Source organism: Carassius gibelio, chromosome A18 (genome assembly GCF_023724105.1).
Source record: "Carassius gibelio isolate Cgi1373 ecotype wild population from Czech Republic chromosome A18, carGib1.2-hapl.c, whole genome shotgun sequence".
Lineage (NCBI taxonomy): Eukaryota > Metazoa > Chordata > Actinopteri > Cypriniformes > Cyprinidae > Carassius > Carassius gibelio.
The window spans coordinates 12,395,919-12,416,255 of NC_068388.1; the positions used below are offsets into that span (position 1 = coordinate 12,395,919).

Sequence of the window (20,337 nt, forward strand, 5' to 3'; positions counted from 1 at the left end):
AATGCGTCTGCTCTTTATAATTAAACGTCCATTGAAATACCTGCCATACATCTGAAAGCCTGTGCCAACTATGAAAGCTATGAGGGCAAAGCAGGATTTAGAAGAGTCTACAAGATAAGTGTACCATTACCTCACCACAGAAATACAGTGTGCCGCCACAAGAGGTTTCTCTGCTCCACTACAGAGATGGGAAAGAAGTTGGATGCGGTTCTATTTTCGTTTCAGCCAAACAAATGTATCTGCCAGGCACCAAATTGTGCAAGGACATGGCTCCGTTTCGACCGCCATATGCATTTGGAGCTGGTTTAAAAATATGCTTTTTAGTCCATGATGGGATGAAAAGCCAAAGCAAATTCTATAAACTCACTCAAACGCACCTATTACATAAAATCTGAATGGTGCAACATCAAATTAACTCGCTATGGTCCTTCCTATAATGCTCGTCTCTAAATCATACCCCTTAGCAAGCACTGAAGCTCAAATGTGTTTACATTACAAGGCAAATTGAGACATATACTGAAAAAAAGGGATACTGCAGAGCTCTGGAAGGGGCTATTTGATTTCCTCAGTGAAAGTGATTCAGAGATTTTAACTGCCCCGAATTAAACAGGCCTTATTTTTTCTAACCACTCAAGTGCCTTCTTTCAGTTTTCTTAGACACGAGAGGCCAGAGCGACGTGTGTCCTTCTCTCTAGTCATCGCTTGGGGAATTGCAGACTTCGCTTCAGAGAGAGACCCATGTATAATTCAGTATTTCTGCAGATGAAAACCTAATTGATCCCCAGCCATGGTAATTAAAAACCTGGGCTAAACTTCATCCACCCAGCATGAGACTTGTTAGTGCATACTTCTGGCAGTCTCAATCAGATTAATGGAGCAGGTCTGTGGCTTCGTGCCGGTGTCATCTGCAGATAAATGCTTGAGAAGGAGGGATTGAGGGAAGGGAAATAAGGCTTAACTGGCTCGTCTGATACACAAGCATCCCTTGATCAAAAACATCCTGGTTTATCCACCATTATTAACAGGACATGACGCTACCAGGCTAACATATTACTTGCTTTTTGAAGAAATTAATTGTGTTATTTGATATAATATAATGTTTTAATGAGAGATAATTGCATCTGTGCATATGGAGTTGGTCCTTTGTGTTTATGTGCATGAGCCAGATTCTTACTAGGATGTGTGGATCCAGGTTTGATCTCGATGGCTGAGCGACTCCAGATGTCTTTTTCCACTTGAGACATGCGCTCGCGGGTCATCTGATAGGAATCGTCGGTGGCACACACCGTGATTTTGTCCTGAATACTGCCCTGACTTTCCAGATGCTCCCTGCCATCTCTAAGCAAGAACAGGAAATACACAGCGAGTTACATTGTCATGCTTGAAAGTATTTATGTGGATTTGTTGAAATTCTAAGGAATGAATGTACAGTCTTGAAAGCAGCAGTTAGAATTGTTTGGAAATTATAAACAGTTAAGTGATGTGTCATGATATGGCACAATTTTTAAGGGTGTTTATGAATGTGGTTTGGAGACTTTGTTGTAAAGCTTATAAAAAACATTTGTATGAATATGACATGCAATTATTTATGCATAATAAAAATAATTTATATTCAAATATTTAACTCACAAACACATAAATATTATTTTATACATGAAATATTTTACTAAATATATACACATACAAAATATATAGTATACCATAAGTAGACATATTATATATCTATATCTATCTATCTATCTATCTATCTATCTATCTATCTATCTATATATATATATATATATATATATATATATATATATATATATATATATATATATCTATCTTTATATATATATCTATCTATATATATATATATCTATCTATCTATCTATATATATATATATATCTATCTATCTATCTATATCTATATCTATATCTATATATATATATATATCTATATATATATATATATATATATATATATCTATCTATATCTATATATATATATATCTATATATCTATATATATATATATCTATATATATATCTATATATATATATATCTATATATATATATATCTATATATATATATCTATATATATATATATATCTATATATATATATATCGATATATATATATATATATATCTATCTATATATTCTATATCTATATCTATATCTATATATCTATATATCTATATATATATATATATATATATATATATATATACACACACACACACACACACACACACATATATACATACTGTATAATAGTTAATTCTACTTGAGAAATTTTGTGTGTGAAGTTGTTTAAAAAAAGACATTACAAATAAAAGGCTACATCAAAATTCAGTGCGGACATCACAACAGAAATGTTCTGGAATACTCTGAGAATCAACCTGCTATGTGAAGACTGACATGTTTAATATCTTGCTCCCTGTTGCTAAGTGTTACAGCTGCTCCTTTGTCTACAAAGCACCCGGAAAGTCAGTGACAAATGTATGACTTATGGCCTTAACTGGTTTTTGTGGAATTGCTTTGCATCCTCTTTCCCACAAACCTATCTAATGCTATACTTCAGCGAGACAAGTGGAGTATTGTGAGACTACAAGTCTCCTTTGAGCTGGAAAGTGAACAGATCAGAGCCACTCCGATCAAGAGACAGCAACTTCACAACCAACTGTGAAGCCAAATACTGTAATGGAAATTGGGTTCAAAGGTCAAAGTAAATGTTGTGCCAAACAAACAACAACCTATGCTCAACACACAGATTTAGCATTTAAGACACATAATAACAAATACACTCATTATTAAGAAATTTCTGTTATAATTATTCATAAAAAATATATATTTGATTTTTTAAATTTTTTTAATAGTTTTATTATTTATGGTGCTTGCAGTTTTTTTTTTTTTGACAGAAGCTTGTCAGGTCCTGGTCTGAACTAGAGCTTATTATGACAAAAATCATAACTGTTGATTATTCCCTTGAATGTGTAATTCCAATTATTAATTACGATTATCACAATTTACATTGAACTATACCACTGTTTGAAGCAACCTCATGACATATTTTTAAATGAAATAAGTGGAAAATACTTGAATTTTTTTTATTGCTTTTCTCTAGCATTAAGCCTCAAATGTCAACTATACAGTATACTGGATTGGTTTCTTCATTAAAAAAAAGTAAAAAAAAAATATGCATGTTATTACAATGTTAAATTAAATCGAAAATTAAAACAATGGGAAAACCCGTAAGATAGCCAGTAGAAAGAAGAAGAAGAAAAAAAAAAAAAAAAAAAAAAAAACACAGCATGCAGAATAAAATAAGTGGAGTTTGAATGATCAATTTCCTGTTTTGACTGAATATGTAACCGTGGCAATCCGTTATTGTAATCGCAATTAGAAATTTGATTAATTGTGCAGCCCTAGTCAGAACTGTCACTGTTTGTGCTTTACAGAGGAAATAACAGGATGTTCTTTTTTTATACTGTTTTTTTGTTTGTTTTTAATCTGATTTGAATATCAGTGTCTTACCCAGAAATATACTGTTGAATGCAGTCGAAGCTTGCCTGAGGTTTGTCTTTACTGTCACTGGACAGATAGAAGGAGAAGACACGGAAAGCATCAGGAGAATCCAAGGAAGCAGGTATCTTGATATACTGTAAAATAAAAATACAATATTTCAGACTTGTTGGTAATAAATTCTAATTTAATACTAAATATAAACACAAACATTGCATTTATGAGGAGCATGTGCTTGTTTAAACCCCTACACAGATCTATTAAATGGCTATTTTAAGCACCGGAAAGACACTGATGTAACATACAAAACAGATGAATGACATGAAGAATTAACTTTCATTATACAGCACAATCAAATAATAATAATAAAAATATAAAAACATAAAAATCAAGGAACTCCTTCCCTTGCCTAACACACAGACTGTTGTTTATTGACAAAAGAACCAGCTTGCGCTACTAACTTCAACAAAGCTGTTCGAAAAAAAAAAGAAAAAAACTCGTTTCATTCAATAAACCAGTCAAAGGAATCCTCCCACGACATGTCTCTCCAAAACAGTGCTCAGTTTGTGTGTAAAACATTAAAACATTATGTCCTCATAAAGCAATTATTTCATTACTTTTCCAGAAAAGGCACTTGCTGTACCAAAACCAGTTGCATGATGGAATGTTTTGTACTTGCCCATTTCTGAAAAAAAAAAAGACTTATATTCACCAACTATACAAGTTTAGTGTGGGTTTGTAAGAAGCATCCTACTCTACAACACACTTGCTAAACGTTAAAGACTTACAGGCCTCTTTTAGTAAAAACATCTATGTTTGTCATTCAAATACATGTTTTTATGCCTTGCAAACATAAACATTCAGATTACTGTGATGTTGTCAGCACGGTAAAGTGCTCAACAAGAGTTTGTGAAAACTTTTGCTACACTTCAATCTGCAGAATACCTTTAAAAACAGTAAAAACAATGGACAATGAAAATAATTTGCGGTTTATCTTTGAATAGCAAAACTGCACTTTAATCGGGGCTGTCTGATTCGTGCCAGATCGACTGCAGCTCTGAGTTTGTGTTCTGAGGCAACGCAAGGGTCATGACTCAGTAACTGAGCCAGTTACGTAATACTCACGGTCATTTGAGGACAATCAAAACAAATACAGCCCTGAACAGAGTAATATCGACAGTGTGACCTTACTATCCGTTCAAAGTCCTGTGAAAAAGAATCAGTAAGATTGCTGGACAGCTCTTCATTGCACAAAGCCAAAGAAGCAGTGCTTCAAGACACAAGGTGAGGGAGTGTGTGAGTCGGAGATAAAGCCGTACATACAGTACATTCAAACCTGCATCACTCTCAACTCTCCTTCATGCGGTGGCTCCTCTATACAATATATCTTAAGACTTCAAGTGGGCTATTTCTGATATTAAACAACAAGCTATATACTTCAGGGAAGGCCTAGAAACCTACTTTCACTAATACAGAAAGGCAATCCAAAATACAAGCTCATTTAGCAACATTTATTGCGCTGTCATTAAAAACAGCTTTTCCTTTCAAACAGCCTCCAGCAGAAAATGATGGATGTTTTAGCTGAGGTAGTGCCCTAGATTTAAGGCAAATGGATAGGTAGAGTCCGTAAAATTTAAATACTTTATTTTTGTTCGGCAGGAAGCGTTCTGTCATTTGCGTTTGAACATGTCCAATAGCGTGTTTCATTGTCTCTCCCCCATGCTAGTGGATCTGCCGTAGATTCAATTGGTTGTACTTGGAGATAGCGGGTTAACTCCGTGTCAGCGCGCACTCTGATCGGTAAAGGGGCAGAGATTTCAGACCTCCGTTTATTAAGGAGATCTGTCACAAAACTCATCATCCGCGCCAAAGTTTTTTGAGCAAATTTCAAAGCCGCACCCGCCCGCCATCCGCTGATTGTTTTGTCTGTTCTAGAAAGGATGCAGCAAAGAGATTAAATGCTAATGTATGAGGCATAGGCCTACGCTGAGTTTCATTTACGATGAGATGCGCTCTAGTTCAAAGTGCAGTGCAAGTGAACACGGAGCGCTGGTGCTTCCATGTCACGGTTATCATTGTCTGCTATATTTGCTTTTTATTTATTAAAATACATGCAATTGGTCGATGAAACATTTATTAAAATTAAGATAGAATTTGTTCAAAACGAAATTTGTTTTTAAGAAAGGTTTTCTACAAAGCAAAATGTAATGAAGTGGTAAATATCATGTCTGACGATTTACAAAACTTCATTAAGTGGTAAAAACCATGTCTCCCGATATATTGCGCATCTTATGATCCTATCTAAAAAATGAAAATAATTTTATATAAAAAATGTTTGTAAAAAATATTTTAATGACACGGTTTTGGCGGTTATAGAGTTCTAATGACGTGTTCAACTATAACCGCCGGTCTCACGGTTAAATACTAGCCGTCACACCCCTAGTCCTAGGGAATAAAAGTGTGGTGGCCCGGTAGTGCAGAACTCAACAAAATATCCAGAACACAATGAAATTGCCGCAACACAACAGTAACAAACCACAATACAACAAAAATAGCAGAACTCAACAAAATTGTCGCAGCACAGCACAATGAAATTAGCACATTAAGCACAATACAATTAAATTAGTACGTAGTAACGGAAACAAGCCACAACACGACAAAATTAGCAAAACACAATGGAAATGGTCCTATGCACACAAACATATATTTGATACTTTTTAATGCGTGAGCTCCTCTTTAATAGATATGGCGCAGTTTCTTTTTAAGCGCTGTTGCAGTTGAATGAACCGAGGTATTTAATGCAGTGTTTAATGATCTAACGAAATCCAAATATTGATATCCAATATATTTTCATAAACCCAATAGTTTGGGACAGTACATTATATATCACCCCATATCATGGTGCCATTTCAATAACGGGGTGTCTACATTAAGTGCACATAACCAGCCTTTTTGACATATAGGCTATTTACACTAATTTTGCTCACCAATGTCTGGTTGGGCCACACAAAATTAAAAATGATGTGTGCCGGGTAACAGAGCAGTGGAGTAGCGAGTAAGGCACATAAAAATAAAGTTTTGACATGAAGGACCTGAGTTAAAGTCTGCCTTTTGCCGGACTCACTCTTCTCCTTTTCCCCCATCACATATCGGATCAGAAAGGCATTTACTTTCAATGTAGAAAATATTCGAAAAGTGGAAAAATGTGCATAATGAGTGTTTAATAATGAAGCATATCGGGGTCAAGGGTATTGGTGTACGGAGGGCTTTATTGTCCCAATAGCGGCATCCATTTAATATTTTTAATAAATATAATAATTTACACTCTACATTACTATTGCATCCTGTTAATGTACAACAAAACTGAGGGGCAAACATCTGCCACTATATAGACTATAGCCTATAAACAATATCTAACAACAATCTTTACACTCATTGCAAAGAAAATGCATAGTGTATTTCATTGTGTTGTGGCTTGTAATAAACATTTTAGAAAACACATACACTGAACTCTTCATATTTAGAAGCACACTCATGTCTACGCAAATGGGTTAAAGATAAATGACAAGTCTCTTATGAGATTTTAAAGAGACATTTGAATGAGTATCAAAGAGCTGGTAAATTGGCTAGATCAAATCATTTCTCTGTCATCATCTCCAAGAACTAATAATTCTAGAGTACTTTTCTCTACTGTAAATGCTGTTCTTCATCCTACTGCTATTCCTGCATTCACTCCTTCTGCTGACGTGTGAAGATTGGTAAGGTTGATGGAATTTGATCTCTAATTTCATCTGTTGGCAATGATTTATTGTTTCTGTTGCCCCTCAGAACCAACTAAAAAGTTTCATGCCTGTTTCTTTGCAGGAGCTTAAGGATATAATGACTAATATGAAGTCCACCAGGTCTCCTGGTGATGTGTTTCCTTCTTCTCTGTTTAACCAGGTACTTGATTCAATTGTTATTCTGTCTATTACAAATATTAGTTTGTCATCTGGTGTTGTTCCGGTTAGTTTTAAGCATGAGGTTATTTAGCCCCTTCTAAAAAACCCAGCGTAGACCCATTTGACATTGTCCGATTTCAAAATTGCCTTTTATTTCAAAGATACTAGAAAAAATTGTGCACGCACAGCTTAATGACTTTTTAATTGGGAATAACATCTGCGATAGATTCCAGTCAGGTTTTAGAGTTGGTCATAGTACAGAATCAGCTCTTGTGAGGGTGTCCTATGAGGTGTTGATTCTTGAAACAGCGTTGTCTTGCTGTTGTTAGATCGTACAGCGGCATTTGATACAGTTGATCATAACATTCTCATTGATCTTCAGGGCTTAGCCCTGAAATGGTTCTCTTCACTTTTTGAAGGATATGACTCTTTCAATCAGTTTAGGGGATTATTTTTCTTCCACTACCCCCCTTGTTTGTGGGGTTCCACAGGGCTCAATACTGGGACCAATTTTATTTTGGCTTGCAAATAACTTTCTCAAATTGAATGAGGATAAGACTGAGATAATTTTATTTGTAAATAAGGGGTGTGTGGATGATGACTTCCTGGGGTTGTTTCCTGGGAAAAAACTGTCTAGCGTGAGGAACCTTGGGAGTCATTTTTGACTCTGAGCTTAAATTTGAGCAGCAAATCAATGCTGTTGTTAAGAATAGTTTCTTACATCTTAGATCGATATCTAAATTGAAATCTATTCTTACTTTTAATTATATGGAAAAGGTTGCTCACCCCTTTGTGTCTTCACGTTTGGATTATTGTAATGTATTGTATCTCGGTGTGAGTCAGGTTTCTCTCTCCCGTTTGCAGCTTATTCAGAACTCAGCTGGCAGACTTTTAACGGGTACTAAGAAGAGAGAACACATTACTCCGGTTTTAATTAAACTACATTGGTTACCCATACGATACAGAATTCAATACAACACGCTGTTGTGCATATTTAAGTCTCTGCATCGTCTAGCCCCGGAGTATGTTACTGATTTAATCAGCCGCTGTCAATCCAGCAGATCTCTGCGATTGAATGATCAGTTGCTTCTTGTAGTTCCACAAAAGCGTTTAAAATGTAAAGGTGATCGGGCGTTTTCGGTTGCAGCTCCTAGGCTTTGGAATGACCTTCCTCTGTCTGTTAAAACTTGTCCTTCGTTGGGTGTTTTTCAAGTGTGCGCTTAAAACGTATTTGTTTTCTTTAGCTTTTGACAATGCTTTGTAAGTGTGTATGTCATATGTCTGTTTTTGTTTTAATGTTTCTCTTTTATACTTTCTGTACAACACTTTGGTTCTGGTGTTGAAAGTGCTTTATAAATAAAGTTGAGTTGGGTCTAATGAACTGCATAAATACCCTAGCAAGCAATTTACCATCCTACAGATCTAAAAACAGCATGTACAGGCACCACAGTAAAGGGTTTTGGCTGTCAAAAATGCCCGGTCACGCAGTACAACCATAAGCACTGTCGGCCACATGCAGCCAATAAAAAGCTCCCAGTCTCACCAACACACATTCAGCTTCACAACCCCCACATAACGAACCCTGCCCCCATCATTATCTGTTAGTTATCCGTGCAACAAAAGATGCACTCTTGAGTCATGAGCAGTCACATCATACTAGTAAACAGTAGACTGCTACGATGATGGACACTCATGGGGGTTGAATTGGGAAAACACTGGTAATGATCCAGATACGTCCTCAGCCTCAAAAACTGAGGCAGTACAACATGATCAGATGAATGCATCTTCTCCTGCGACAAACCAAAAAAAGCATCGTGGTCAGCCAACAGCTAGTCCTGGGACTACAGCTGTTGGAATCCACTGCCAAAAGTGGTAGTCTTCTTCACCCAAATTCAACAAGTAATTTCACAAGGTCCCAGAAGTAGGTCACGGCAATTCTGAATATGAATAAATAATCATTTGTGTTACAAATGGCCACACAGATGAACAAAAGGCACCTCTGAGGCATGAGCAGAGCCATGGATTTACAGTCTTTACCCCCCTTAAAAGTTCCTTTTTTCCAAAGCATCACATCCTTATATCCCTTTCCCTCCAGGAGACAAGCTAACCCCACCCCCAACCTGGTCCCCAATCCCTCCACATGGTACATTTACTTGTCAACCCCTGGCCCAACCACCATGCACACTTCATATTCTGATTCTAATCAATGTCATACAGGTCAGTCCATTCTGGGGGCTGTCTATTTCTGTCTTCCTCCTCGATCTTCATAACCATATGTCATTTACCTTTCTGGTTTCCAGCTTCGTTATCCAGGGAGAACGTGTTTTTTTCATGTCGAAAGGATCACACTAGGCCACTTAGATCTGAGTAAGAGAGATTTAAGGGCTGTAAAGCCATAGGGGTGGGAATCACCAGAGGCAATTAATTTTGTGATTTAAAAAAAAAAAGTCTGTATACTATGTATTGCCACAACATATATTCCAAGACCTGACATTAACAAATCCTTTAAAGTGTACAAATTGGGAGACTAGATGATGCTATGGGCCTATATTTGTTGCATTTTAGCCTACAAAATAACAGTTGACAGTTTTGCCATGCTTATGAATGAGCAGCAAGCAGATAGTTTGATTCTAATTGCAAATTAAATTAAAAGTTGGGTTGCTTCCCAGTGCACAACTAGCTTGAAGTGGTGTAATAGCATGGGCCTGTTGAATTAACACACATATTTAGCCTTCTGTAACAGGTGCTTCAAGATCAGGTATATATATATATATATATATATATATATATATATATGTGTGTGTGTGTGTGTGTGTGTGTGTGTGTGTGTGTGTGTGTGTGTGTGAGTGAGAGAGAGAGAGAGAGAGAGAGCAAGCTTTCTTCACACACAGAGACAGAGGGGAAAAAAGACTATGGTAGAGCTGATTCACTGTGCTGTTTGTGAAATTACAGTTTGACAAAGATTTCAAAACTGACCTGGTTTTCCTGCATTGCATGCAAAGAGCTTGCAGGAGTAAAATTATATGCAATACCCACAATGCAATGTAGAAATTATAACTGTTATTAAAGTGAAAAAAGTGAAAGTGACATGACATTCAGCCAAGTATGGTGATCCAAACTCAGAATTCGTGGTCTGCATTTAACCCATCCAAAGTGCACACCCCCGGAGCAGTGGTCAGCCATTTATGCTAAAGATTGATATCTGTATTAGTACAATATCACTATGCAAAATATTTCAATACTATGCAAAAAAAAATTGGCATATTATTGTGCCTATAAAAAAAAAGATAGAAAACAATTATGTTTTAACTTATTCGTCCACATCTCAATCCAAGATTCGAAAGAGTCAGACAAATACAAAGGTTTTAGCAAGGTTCATTATATATGTTGCAAAGTTGTCTGTTAATACATTTGCCTTTTGCTCTTCTCTGTGTTTATTCCTCCAGTGAAAGCCAACACCCAACTCGGCAGGTGAGATTTTAATCAGCTTTTAGATAAGTTTGAAATGTAAATACAGACTGCTTCCATGGTTGCTACTGAAATGTTTCCTGTCTCCCTGAGCTATGCGCGTTTATGATTATTGTGATTCAAGCTCTTTGTGTCATTCACCCCATTTTCTTACATTCACTATCCATTGTCAGGATATACACAAGAGACAGAGGTAAGTCAATCCAAGCACAGTGTTTATTTAAAAGATCGTAAATGCAGGGTAAGTAGTCAGTGATTTCATGTACAAGTTTGGTGCAGATCACTCAGTGCGGGGTTGAAAGCAGGGAAGTACGTCCATTGCAGATATGTCAATGCCACACAGTCACAGTTCGCTAATACTTGTCTCTTCCACTTTCAGAACCGGAAGCTATCAAGCAAGCTTGTAGAAAACACAGGAGACTCGGGAGATCGCTGGATTTTAGGCAACGGGGAAATGCTCAGGAATCCTGGGGGCAGTAGAATAATGACACAGATGTTAGTGTTTCAAAGGTGAGTATACATTAAGTCTTAGAATCTGCGGTGCATGGGTTGGTCAGGAGACAACATCATATGGTCTGTTCCTGTTGGAGGCTTGGCCTCGAACTGGGGCTGTGGTGAGTGCTTCATAGTGCTCTGTGATGAGGTTGCTGATGGTGAACAGGTGTGGGTGATTAGAGCTTGACTGGTCCCTGACATTCATACACAATTAATTGAACATAAAATCTTTACTGTTTTTTTTTTAATTTTTTTGCAAATGTTATAGAGCAGAAATTAAAGATTAAATAATTAGTGTTACCAAACATTAACTTTAATGTTGACTTGACTTGTTTTAATATGACAGCAACAGTAATATACTGTGTAGGAGAAATGAGCATGCACAGTTCAACATCCAATATTGATGGATAAAGAGGGTATAGAGGAGAATCATCACCCTTTAAAATAATCAACTTTTTTTTTTTTGCTTCGCAGCATAAAGCTGTATTTACTCAGTGAAATTTATATAAAACCAACATGTCGGAAAAAACATGTTTTGATTAGCTCAGCATTAAAAGAGCTTTCCTGGAGCATTTCATTCCTTGGTAGTGCAACTGAAGCAAACAATCAACTATGGGTGGCAAGGCACTGTCAAAAGATCTCAAGGATAAAGTTGTGGACAGGCACAAGTCAGGAGAAGGATACAAAAAAATTCAAAGGCTATATCAAACCGTAGAAGCACAGTGAATTATTTTATTAAGATTACACTTTATTAAGTGTAAGGTATTTGGTACAAGACAAACCCTCCCTGGATCAGGACGTCACTTCAAACTGGATGAAAGGCTACCAAGAGACCTACAGCAACTCTGAAGCCGATGAAGGAAATTATGACAATGAGTTGTGATTGTGTGCATGTGACAACAATATCAAAAATTCTCAACAAATGTGGCTTGTATTGGAAAGTTGCAAGAAAAAAAGCCACTCCTCAAGAAGGCCACATGCAATCACGACTGAGCTTTGCCGTGATGCACCTTGAAGATTCTGAGGCAGATGAGACTAAGATTGAATTATTTGGCCTCAACATCAAACTAAACGTCTGGTGGAAATACAATTCAGCTCACTATCCAGATTACAGCATTTCTACAGTAAAGCATGGAGGTGGTAATATCCTGTTATTGGGTGTTTCTCTGCAGCAGGGACGGGAGCACTTGGATGGGGCAAAATACAGTCAAATTCTTGAGGAAAATCTTCTGCCCTCTGCCAAAAAGTTGTCAATGGGAAGAAGGTTTACCTTCCAGTATGACAATGACCCAAAGGCAAAGCACACATCAAAACTGACTACACAGTGGTTAAAGGAGAAAAAGGTGAATGTCCTTGCATTGCCTAGTCAAAGCCCAGACTAAACCCCATTGGAAATCTGTGGAATGACCTGAAGACTGCAGTCCACAAACGGTCACCATCTAATTGAACTGAACTTGAGCAGTTCTGCAAACTGGGCAAATATTACAAAGTCTAGATATGCAAAGTTATTAGAGAAATATCTGTTCTAATATAAAGTATTTTTATAATGCAATTTATTCCTATGATGGCAAAGCTAAATTTATTAGCAGTCATTTCTCCAGTTTTCATTGTCACGTGATCCTTCAGAAATCAATCTAATAAGCTGATTTGGTCATTCTTATCATCTTGGTGATTCTTATCATCAGTGGTGAAATCAGTGGTGTATAACATTTTTTCAGGATTGTTTGATAAACAAAGCTTAAAAAGAACAACAATTATTTGGAATTGAAATAGACATCAATTTAATGTGCCTTTGCCGAATACAATTATTATTTTCTTTAAAGACAAAACATACTGACCCCACACTTTAAGTTTGGCTGGTGGATAACCAAAGTCTACCAAAAAGTCAAACATTAAATAAGTGCACAGTTATTAGTGAATGAGACCCAGTGTTCTTTTAGTCAGTAAGCAGTTGAGCTAAGTAACCAAACAACAGTACTGTTAGGTTATACATTTTCCATCATCTATAACAAACACATACACAGGTGGGTTTCATTCACGTCATAACATCCAAATGGTATCAGATTGACAGGATTCCCAAGTAAGTCACAAGGAACCAGAGAACAACAGAAAGCCCATCCTCTGCAGTCCATCTTCTTCTACATCTGCCAGATGGTGCCATGTGTGTTTGGAAATGTCAAATACTTTCAGTCTGCTGTAAGGTGTGAACTGGGCTGGGAAATAATGACTTAGTGGGGGCCATGGCCAATGGAGACGAGACAAAGGCTGTGCTTTGTAGCAACCATGGAAAAAACAAATCTGCTTCTTTCAAAGAACATTATAATATTTTTATGAGGTGGCGAGATGCACTGCACCCCAGATTTGAAGTATTCTAAACACTCTGCTTATGAGATTTTATAACTTTAAACGCTTGTGTTTTGTTCCTACAAAGCGCACATCTGTTTGGAAAGAAGAGAAGCTGGCGTGTTGTTTCAGGTGCTGTTTTCTTTTCCCTTTATTAAGCCGTGTTGAGTCAGTAAGTGAAGAAACAGAACATCTCGTCCTCACACTTGCCATTATTTTTTCAAGCTAGGGCCTAAAACTGACAACCACCTAGTAAACAATAACTGCTGCCAGTTGACTTATTGTTTAACCATCTCTACGTGTCAGAACAGATGGAAAGTTTCAGGCAGTCCAAAATCATGCACCTTTTATCTCTGCTATGGCAATTATAGTTCTAGCTATGACTCTTTGACTTTGACCAGTCACATAATGAGCACCTTCCACTTCAGAGCTTAAGTTTTCTTTGGCCTGGTTAAATTAGTTCCGCTGGTTCCATCTACTCTACAGTCAGTCTTCATTGCAATCATCAACATTGTTCTCCTCGCTTGTCTACGGCTCTTGTGAGGCATTCATCTTTTGTTCCCACCACATGCGATGGCACGGAGTTCAGCCTATATTATTCATAAGCAGCAGGAAAGTGTGGCCTGTTGGAAGGGGATGGGGGAAGGGTGGGGTTTGGGGCATCCCTGCCCAGGCCAGACAAACGGGACTACATGACCCCCTGATCTGAAATGGACAGAGCCACTCATCCGAAAAAAACAAAAACAAAAAGAGGGGTGGGGGGCAGGAAAAAAAAAAAAACAACAGAAAGAGAGACAGGAGAGGAGAGAGAAAGCACTTGGGATTACAGTGCTAATGGTAATCCATTACATAAAGGTCAAGATGGTGGAATTATGGCAGCTGTGAATTATGAACTGGGCAAACGTTCCTCTCAAATCCAGTCAAACACATCAAACCACATGTTAAGTGATGTGCACACTATGAGACTGAAGCTCAAGTTACTGTTGGCACAGTCTGAAGCAGTTTGTCTTCTTTTTCTTATGCAAAATACATTAGAAGTATTATTTAACAAATCCAAAAATAAGTGAACTGAATTAGTAACCAAATCAAATCAACCTGACCAGGTTTTTCCTGCATAGAGTACTATGAGGTAGTCGCCTCTAGCAAATTTTGCGTAGTATTCATTTTATAAAGTCTTATGAAGTTTGATGCTAATGTAACAGCCCCTATTAGCTTTTATGTTGTATTTAATGTTAAACAGATTTGTTTTTTTGTAAATGTTAAGTTCTTCAATCATCTAATTATTAGAACATCTAAAATCTGTTGGGTGTAATCTGTTGGTTTTTGTTTCAGCTAGTTGAAGGGTGGGTACAATGTGTGAACATGATCAGGATGGTACCACCTGCTTGAATGCTATGAAGCAAACTAATTCACTCTCATCCCAAAGATTTGCACAAAACTGTTAAACAAAAGAGTAAACGCCAAAATAGACTACTGTTTAAATGTGTAGGGTTAGTCTTATGCTCACTAAGGCAGCATTATTTGATTAAAAATACAGTAAAATTAAAAATGTATTCAGAAAAGCTGTATTTTTAGCAGCCATTAGTCCATTCTTCAGTGTCACATGATCCTCCAGAAACCATTATGAGATAATTTGGTGCTTACGAAACATTACATATCAATGCTGATGAATAAAAAAGTTCAAAAGAACAGTGTATATTTGGAATAGAAATCTTTTGTAACATCATAAATTCCTGCCACTTTTGACCAATTTAATCAATCCTTGCTGAATAAAAGTAAAAACAAATCTTACAGAGGCCAAACATGGGTAACTTATTATGAATCAGATGGTGCTTGGAGCAACCTGGGTAACTTCTGGAAGTCTTGCCCTCCTCTTTTATGCTCTCTTTCAAGTCAGGACGATATGTGCACCTGACATTTGGTCAGCCAGATTTCAAACCAATAAACTTTATCATAGCATGTCACTGCGCAAAATTGTTACGAGTTAGCAAGACTAGAGATGTTCCGATACCCTTTTTCTCTTCCCGATACCGATTCCGATACCTGGGCTCAGGGTATCGGCCGATACCGAGTACTGATCCGATACCTGGGTGTATATCTGTATATACAGCTGTATATACTACTAGCCCTGTGTAAATTGCTAGAATTTTTTTATGGTGTGCTTCAGACAGATCCCTCAATAAAACATGAACAAATACATGGTGAACTACTGTATTTATTACAGTATTTTTTTTTATTATCTAACATGAATTTGACAGTATTATTTATTTTCTTATGCAAAAAAGAACTTCAAATGCAGCCAAAAATCTAACACCGCAAACTAAAAAAGGTATTTAAGTTTTACAATATAACTGTATAAAAAAACTGCAACAAAAAAGATCTATTAATCAGATAATCTCTTTACAACAAAACAAGTAAAAAACAAGCAACCATCTAGGCATAATTATTATTATTATAGAGACGTATTATTATTACTGTAGGCTACAACAGTAGCTTTATATATTGTCAATTTACTCATGTAAACCAAACATTTATTTTAATGGGCTGCCATGAAGATCTTTGAGTGTCTGTGTTTATGATATGACAGTATTCTCAAATGAAACGGTAAATTCTCATGAAGTGACGGTTTATGCGTTCGTGTCCTCATGACACACAGCAGAGACTACAAAACAGCGAGCTACAAAACAGCGAGCTCTCGCGCATCTGTGCCAGTCACCCACAGAGATGTAGATTTTGCGGGAGTAATATTTAAATAGTATTTTGCAGTTTAATATTCACAGACACTAGTATATATTCGGCTACTGTCTGGAGCCCTGCGCTTTGACTTACACGGAAGCGACTGAACGCAGCTGCCGGTACTGAATATACTCGAGAGTCTGTAACTACCGGTACTACAGAGACATACTGCTAACCACTGATCTATAATATAGTAGCGGCTTCACTGTGTTTTGGCAGTTTAGAATGTGATGAGTGATCCAGTCATATATAGATAAGGGCTGCTAACGCGTTTTCATTTCTTCTTCGCTGCTCTAAACAGGGGTTGCTTGTGGCAACACAGCACAACTTCCTGTGTTTTCAATGCATTTTGAGCAGCGAAGAAGAACCGTGCAGCGGTTAGGCAAAGCTTGCGGTCATAACTAGGTCTTTTTTAAGAAAATGGTATCGGATCGGTATATGGGTTCATGTACTCGCCGATGCCGATGCCAGAATTTGTTGTGGTATCGGAGATATTTCCGATACTAGTATCGGAATCGGAACAACTCTAAGCAAGACAGGCTTTTTTTTTGTTGCAGACTAATCCTATATTTAAAACATGAAAGGTCGACGAGTCTTGTAGTGTGTGCTTGTCTCTAGAGATGAAACAATAATAGTGCTAACAAGTGGCATTTAGATAATGCATGATGCCTTACGGGAAACCTTGTCATAATTCTCAAAACTCTGTGGTTCTCAACCACACCATTTATGATACGATCACCGAGTGTGCCATGAGTCACGTATTGTAAATTCAGCACATGTGCTCGCCTCGGTCTTTCACATTAAATCACTCTGTTGTGGTACCGGGCTGAAGTCCGTTACATGTAAATGGGGAGGCATCAGAGGGGGTGGATGTCTGTTGATGCATGGGGGTGGGTTTAAGGATAAAGGGGGTTGGTGATGAGAAGTTGTTGGGCTGAAGGATGAGTGGTGAGGGGGGTTGTGGTGGCTGCCTCATCCCTTGAGGAACTGCCTCGGATGCAAAGCAAAATCTGTCTCTCTCTCTCCTCTCTGGTACCTGAGGGCTAATCTGTCAAGCCCAGTAAGCACTGGGCGACCTGACTCCATAACCATCCCTTGTATGTGTGTGTGTGTGTGTGTGTGTGTGTGTGTGTCAGTAATGGGGGAGGAAAGCACCTTGCATGCTGCTTTCATATGCACCCTATTCACACAACAGCCAGAAGACATCCTCCACTCGCCTATCAGTTACTATAGTGACGAGTCTGCGCAAATTAAGTGGGGGCAGGTCTATTGGGGCGTACTCAGCCTCACTTGCCTCTGAGATAACAATAGTGGAACAGTTCTCTACGTTTTGATTGGTTAATGCCGCACATTTCAAAAAATCATACATAACGCCGGCTTTGAAATGCTCAAGGCAGTTTTCTCGCTCAGCATGTGTAGTATTTGTATTTTTACACACTTGGTAGAGGATTGGTGTGAAAATGTAGGGAGATTAGATCAACTTTCAAAGAGCATTTAGCAATTAAGTGTAGTATCAGGCCTGGACAGACTCGACATTAAAGAACACACACAAAAGAGCCCTTTTCCTGCTTCAGAGTAAAAACAAATTAAGTGAGAAAGTTTAAAATATTATAGTAACACTTTAAAATAAGTTAACATTAGTTCATGCATTAATTGACATTGACATAAAAAATAAAATAAAAACCTTACCTTCCAAAGAATCCTAATCTTGGAAAGGGATTATTTATTTTTAACTATATAGATGTCTAAGTAGAGCATTATTTGTTTGTTCAGTACATTTCACTGTGGATTCTTTGGTAAAACAGACACAGTTTTGGCACAGGCTCTGCAAACAGACTTTTACTGGAAGATATGGATACCACTAAATGGAAGTAACTGTGTTCATTCTAATGCCTAATCCTAAATTACATACAGAAAAAAAATCAAAGAACACTCCCTTTATAATTGCTGCAGTTGTCAATCACACAACACAAGTGTATTATCAATAATTAATCTCTTTTTACAATGAATCTGTTCTTTACATCATGTTTACACTATTAGCCTTGAGGAAAGCATTTGTGAAAGTGCAAAACTCAAGTTGCAATGACAAGATCACTGCATTGATGCGCTCAACAGTCTGTTATCAGCTACAATGCTCATCGCTGCAGCCTTTTGTGGGATGGCAGTAGATATAAATATAAAGCTACAATCAAAAATCTCCACGATTAGTTAATCTTAACAGCTGTTACAGTAAAAACATACTAAAGTGTTTGAAAGAGCCCCACATGTAATACTTATTTCATATGCAAAGATGTTAGCCAATCAGCAACAAGGGTTTCTATTAAAGTCTCACAGCAGACACGCCCCTTTCAACAGAGCGGTTACATCAAAAGGTTAAAATCAGGATAGAGAATGTCCTTTTATTTCTAAATTCTGAAAAATTTTGATGTAAAAATCATTATAAGTGCACTTCAGGAACCATTATCAAATAATTTAAAAAAGGCTATCCATGACCCTTATAATATATCAGTAAATATCGAAATTAACTAAAGCGAAGAGCTTTAGAAGTACTTTTCATTGTTAGTTCTTGTAAAATTGTGTTTAACTAAAGTTAAGAAAAAAAAAAAACTGCTGTATAGTATTACCCATAATATTTATATGAAATAAAAAATGGCAAGAACCAAATGTCATAACTGTGAAAAAAGTTGCATTGAGAGTTTTAAAGTTACATTTGTGAAATGTAATGTCATTTTTCCAACTGTTTCCATAGGTTATTCTTTTTTAAGCTTGTCATACAAAGGTCTTCATTCAAAGCTTGAAACAACTTGTTCCTGAAAAACAGAATGTTTTCAAGCCAATGTTTATTTACAAGACCTTTGCTCATTTCCCCGAGCAGTCACACTCTAGCCTGCCGGACGGCTATGACAGACCAGCTACACAAACAAAAACAAACCTGAAAGAGGTTTCCGTTTCTAAATACATCCACGTGAGGGCTAGACGTGGCCATGAATGCTCTTCAAATAAGATTGCAACAACCCATGTGATGAAAAACTTCTATAAACTATTAGAAGCAATGCATCCTGCTGGGCCAAGCCAAAGCCCCCCCGTTGCAGGCGGAGAATCAATGGATCTACTCATGTGACTGAAAACTGCCACATCCTATTCACGTCAGCGACAACACGATGCAAAGTAACTTAAAGAAAAAAAAAAAACATTTAAAATTAAAGGAGACAATAATATGATGTTTTAAGCATCAAATAAGGAGTGTTTTATGGATTCAAAGATAGACGCTACACAAACAACATTTGAGAGGTGCGGCCAGTTAATGGGCAATACACACAGAGCCACACTCTTTCAGAAGTCAGTCCATGCACGTCACAACTGGGAGCGTGCTCTGTATCTGTCTGTGCATGAAAGGCCTAAATAGTCTGTGATCTTCCCTTACAAATCTTGGCTCAACTCTGCACACTTTCCAGTTCCACATTAATCCCATTTATCTTCACAGGAAAAAAACTTTTAAAACCAAAAATGATTTACAAATAAACATCTAGCACTAAATGGGAAGACTCCTAAAACAGGGTCCAAATTTCTGAACATACAACTATTGTTTTTGCATTATGAAACTATTTTGTCCCTATATATATGTACATACATATATATATATATATATATATATATATATAGTTTTATAATACTAGTTTTGAAGATGAATGAAAGTCTCATGGATTTGGAACGATGAGCTTTGTAAGAAATTATTATGTTTCACTAAGTATAGTAGGTTATTGGACAACCGGCAACCAACTCTTTTTTTATGCACTTGCCAAAGCAACTTTTTACGCTCTGTTATACTCGTGCTGTTTAATGCATT

The 20,337-nt window shown here is 37.0% G+C and overlaps 1 protein-coding gene across 1 annotated transcript in view; it reads right to left on the reverse strand.

The window, feature by feature from the left end:
* LOC127934372 (RNA polymerase II elongation factor ELL2) overlaps nt 1-20,337 on the reverse strand; it is a 50,111-nt gene that overhangs the window by 14,716 nt on the left and 15,058 nt on the right. Inside the window, exons 3-4 of the mRNA XM_052531708.1 lie at nt 3,520-3,644; nt 1,175-1,338 (exon numbers count right to left, since the gene is read on the reverse strand). Of these exons, the coding sequence (XP_052387668.1) occupies nt 1,175-1,338; nt 3,520-3,644 (289 nt within the window). The remainder of the gene's footprint in view (nt 1-1,174; nt 1,339-3,519; nt 3,645-20,337) is intronic.